The sequence below is a fragment of the Buceros rhinoceros genome, unplaced genomic scaffold (assembly GCF_000710305.1).
Source record: "Buceros rhinoceros silvestris isolate BGI_N320 unplaced genomic scaffold, ASM71030v1 scaffold5660, whole genome shotgun sequence".
In the NCBI taxonomy this organism is placed as follows: Eukaryota; Metazoa; Chordata; class Aves; order Bucerotiformes; family Bucerotidae; genus Buceros; species Buceros rhinoceros.
Genome location: NW_010390079.1, coordinates 27,274 through 32,239, shown reverse-complemented (window position 1 = coordinate 32,239; position 4,966 = coordinate 27,274). Strand labels below are relative to the sequence as shown.

Below are 4,966 nucleotides of genomic sequence, written 5' to 3'. Positions count from 1 at the left end.
CGGCCAAAGATGCAGAGGAGAAACTGCTTCCCCTCAAGCAAAGCAGAGAAGGACATCATCTCCTCGATCAGCCTTCGAACACTGGCTGGTCTGGCAGCCCCCTAAAACAGCGTCTCTCAGCCTTCTGTTTTATTGCAGGAATAGTTTAATGTTGATAAAGCAGCACATTTAGACACAATTGGGTTCAATTTGAATATAAAGGGAGGGACATGGGGACGCTTGCTGTATATCAGAGGTTCTGGGGTGCCACCTCCTCTCAGACAAGGTAAAAATCATTCTAGTGTGAGATGCAGCATCCCTACAGGGAGAATTAAGCTTTCCAAGCTGTATCCTAAAGTCTCAACTCTTCAGAGATCATCCGGGGCTGCCCGGATTGGATTTGGACTAAGCAGAAATGTGGGATAATTGCATTTCAGAAGTTTTAATTGAAGCCCATGTCAGGCGTTACACGTAGGCTCCATGCAAAATACATCTTTAATCCAGATGTCACATGTCTGAGCCAAGTGTTCCCATTCCTTCAAAATTCCTTACTGGTGGGAATGACCTTGATCTCCCTGAGAAAACTCTTCAACGTCAGTGGTGTCATTCAGACTTTCAGACCTTCTCTTCTGGGGGTGGAGGGTGAAAACCTCACCTGGTTTGGGGGTTTTACTTTCATCTGGTGCACAGGCATGAACCTCCTTCCACCACGTGGTTCGAGAAATGCTGAAGGGCAAGTGATCATTTAGACTTTGACCTTCCCTTTACAGGTTGCACCATACCCGGGCAGCTCCTGCAGAAGCGTCTGGTTTAGTGTCTCACAGAAAAGCCCAATTTGCACATATCAAAACCAAATCAATTTTTGAAAAGTGGGAATGACTGGGGCATTCCCTTCAAAACCAAGACACTCTTCCAGACCAAACGTGGCCACAGCCTCCAACGCTGCTTTCTTCAAGGCTGTCCATCTCTCTGCTTTGCAGTGCTGCGGTTCCTTTGATAACTTCCCGAGGAGGAAGCAAGCTCAGAGGGAAGGCAAATTCCCCCAGGAAATCAGAGGCAGGTTTCCTGAAGCACCAAGGCCCGCACAAGGTTGACGCATGGAGGTACATGTGTCGTGGTACAGAGTGATTTCCGTGCTAAATCTGGACAAATGACTTTCCTCTGAGGTGCAATTCTTTGAACAAACAGTAAGATCATCCAGATCTAACTGAATACGGAGTATCCAGATCTGTCTCAAGATCCTCCTACTCCAAATTTTGTAGGAAGGGAGAAAAACCCTATTTTTATAGCATTGAATAAAAGTTGCAAGTTACTGAGTGGAGTGTCCAGGAAGTACCAAAGCACCCAGTCTTTTTATTACAACATTTATTTTAGTATAGAAGGCACTTACAATACAGAAAGAAAAAAATATATATATATGATAGGCACCAAAAGTGAAGTTAGAATTAAAATGACAAAGAAACAGGTTACCAGACAAAAGGAGCACCCTTCCCTGTTAACAATACAGCACACGGAAATGAAGCTATCGATGAGTAATTTTTTTTTAAGTTAGGGCTTTTTTTTTTTTAATAGAAAAAGATAAAGGCTGTTCTACTGTGAACTGAAATGAAAAAAGAACCCCTCCACACACCTGCACAACAGTTTGGGGGTTGGTGGTGTTGGCAAACACGGGGCCTTTCAGCCCCGGCACTGCAGGAGGTCCTGGTACATCTCAATGAGGTGGGCGGCCTCTCTCTGCCCAGAAAGCACAGCACCGTGGGTCGTGGAATAATACTTCCTGTGTGTGGCCTCCCCTGAAAACATCACCTGCATCGGCTGGAGAGGAAGAGAACAGCAGAAAAGTTCAGCAGCGCTTACTGGGAAGCAGACACAATGCTAAAAGGAGACAAAATGCAGCTCCCCACAACCCCATGAGGTGGGCATGACACCACGACACCAGTGTTTTTAGAGTGCTGGTTCTCAAAATCCCAATGTGATGCACCACAAGGACAGTCAAGGCAGATGTAGGGTAGCACAAGAGGGCACGTTTAGATTGGACATAAGGGAGAAATTCTTCCCTGTGAGGGTGGTGAGACCCTGGCCCAGGTGCAGAGAAGCTGTGTATGTCCCATCGCTGGCAGTGTTCAAGGCCACGTTGGACCTCGGGGCTCTGAGCAACCTGGTCTAGCAGAAGGTGTCCCTGCCCATGGCAGGGGGTTGGACTGGATGATCTTTAAGGTCCCTTCCAACCTAAGCGAGGCCGTCGTCCCCAGGACTGTCGGTGTTTGACGGGCTGAGGGGACGCAGCTGAGCATCTTGAAATGTCCCTTCCCATGGCAGCGGGGTTGGACTGGATGATCTTTAAGGTCCCTTCCAACCCAAACCAGTCTGTGATTCTGTGATTTCTGTGCTGAACAACATTACACAGCGGACCACGCCCTGGATGGAGGAGATGAACAGGGCAGCTGCTTGGAGGCTGCATATTCATCGGTCTGTGCGTTTGGAAACACAACCCAGCATGACAGGGTGAGTTTGGCTTAACGTGTTACTCATCAGCTGAGCTGTAGCACCCTCGCCACGTGTGCTCTTGCTCTCCACGTTACACCGAGAAAGCAACGGCAGTGTCTGAGGAGCAGAGTCATCATTCTCTGCCAATGCATGAGTCTCCCAGGGAAGGACTGAGCCTCCCTCACCCTCTGCTGCCAGCACAGCAAGATTTCTTAACACGCACCTCGTGTGCAGGGGTCCTGCATTTAATGCTCCATATTCAGCCTGTGCTTTACAACAGAGTAACCTGCTTTCCTAGGGAATTCTGAACCGGCCAATACGGCCAACGGTCTCCAAACACAGAGATCAGAATTCCAAAAGCCAAGCAGATGCTCAGCTCTTGATAATTTCAGAGAGAGATGTGGGAATTCCCAAGATGTTTGGATTCCAAACATTTGAGGCAAAATCCTACATACAGTATTGGTTGGGGGAGAGGGGGGTGTATAAAAAAACTGGAAAACCCAGACTGAAGGCCTAACCTGCTTCTTTCAACCTCCCCCCAGGAAACCCCCTGCCCAGCGTCATGTCAGTCTTCTTGCCACAGAACCGTTCTGGGCCGTACTTACAGCAGTTTTGGAGCTCTCAGCATAAGGCAGTGGTTTAGCGAGTTTCTCTACATCAGCCCCACTCGACCCAACTTGGGTGTAAGAGTAGGATCCACGGAAGTTGGGATTGCTGCCCCAGGAGGATCGCAAGATCCGGCGAGGTTTTGGAATGTTTGGATTCCCTGGGTGGAAAGCAGGAGAAGACAAAAAGACCGTGTCTGTGAGAAAACATGCCAGTGCCTGTGTGAGGTACGGAGTGGAACGCAGTCAGCCTGGTTTATTGAAAATACAACCCAGCAGAGCCTGAAGGCTACTGGACAGAGGCCCTAAAGCAGATCCTTCTCCTGTCAATGAGTTGTAAGTATCTATAGAACAGAAACAGCAGCCCGTGTCATCTCAGCTGCAGTCCCCAGGGGAAATGGATTTAAACTGGAAGAGGGAGATTCAGACCAGAGAGAAGGAAGAAATGTTTGACACTGAGGGTGCTGAGACCCTGTCCCAGGTTGCCCTGAGAGGTGGGAGAAGCCCCATCCCTGGCACCATTGCAGGTCAGGTTGGCCCTTGGGGCTCTGAGCAACCTGCTCTAGTTGCAGATGTCCCTGTCCGAAACCACTCTGTGATTCTATGAAAATGCTTACGTTCTTAAGAGACTGGGAAGCTTCAGGGATCCCTGGACACTGTTTGAAAACATGAAAGCATTTCCCGGTCTCATTTGCCATGGTGGTGACCAAGCATCTGATTCATCCCCACTACAGTTCCCAGTCTAAACTGGATGTTTAGGTAGTCTTGGGAGAGAGGAACAGAGATAAGGATCTTAGGAAGCAAATGCTCATTCTGCAGGGGCAGGACAACCTGTCAGTAAGTTTCCAAAACCTGCATTACTTACTCCAACCACTACTCAGCTGCTGTCCGTAACTAACCTAAAATCCAACAGATCTATTTCACGGGATGCACACGGTATGGAAAGGCAGGTTTTGAGGCTGGAAGTAAGATTTCTAGATTGCTGTAGGATTTCCACTGCTAAGAGGGTGGAGGACCTAGAGGTGAGTGGCACGTGAGTGAACTAATAACAGGGCCATCATCATCCACTGTCCCCACCCCAAAGAGTGCAGGAGCACATGGGATCCAGGACTGTGTCCAAGGCAACCCACCAGCTGGTGGCACAAGAGCCTCAGGCAGAAACAGGGAGAGTCATACATTGGAGACCCTCTTGCTAGGCTGGTTTGAGACCATCTCAGAGTCACTGACCGAGATTTTGTTGGCGTCCCATGATCATATCGGGCTTGGCAGGAGAGGAATGGGGAAACAGAACACGGACAATTGCAATGAAGAGAAATTCTCTCTGCAGGAGAACTGAGACCCACCCGTGAGACAACCTCACATATCCAGGCACAGTTCAGCTACTGAGGAAGAAGCAGGAGTGACGGAAATGTGCCTGCACCTTGCACAGTTCTGTGCCTGCTTCAGACCCTGAATTTATGACACCTCAGCATGCTCAGCCTATGAAGACTATCCAAATCCCCCTGCCTTCTTCATCAAGGCTTGAAGAAGGAGACATCCAACTAGACCAGTTAGGCACTACATTATTTAGTCCTGCTAAACAACTGTTTAGTCATGCCTCTAATTCTTAGAATCCAGAGCAGGCGACTTCCCTGGCTCAGCCCCTGTTTTTAGGAGTATTGTGTGTCAACCAGAACGATGAAACACCAGGTGGAAGCAGAGCAAAGGCACCTGGGTGGTTTGCCAGAGTCCACTGTGAGCGCTTTCTAACCACTAACCCCCAGAGCAAAACATGGCACAGGCTGACAAATAAATATACCCTACAAACAAAACACATCCTACCACTGGATGTTGTTTCAGGAGTAAGAACTGAGCACAACAATGCCTCTAAAATATGCTCCCCTGAGAACCTTCAA

The 4,966-nt window shown here is 48.6% G+C and overlaps 1 protein-coding gene across 2 annotated transcripts in view; it reads right to left on the bottom strand.

The window, feature by feature from the left end:
- Positions 1-1,450: 1,450 nt before the first annotated feature.
- The window catches only part of SMOX (spermine oxidase), a 26,671-nt gene continuing 23,155 nt past the window's right edge, over positions 1,451-4,966 (bottom strand). For both annotated transcript variants that reach the window (XM_010136319.1, XM_010136327.1), the window contains 2 exons: positions 3,072-3,232; positions 1,451-1,794 (listed from right to left, as the gene is read on the bottom strand). In XM_010136319.1, the coding sequence (XP_010134621.1) occupies positions 1,657-1,794; positions 3,072-3,232 (299 nt within the window). In that variant the 3' untranslated portion in view covers positions 1,451-1,656. The remainder of the gene's footprint in view (positions 1,795-3,071; positions 3,233-4,966) is intronic.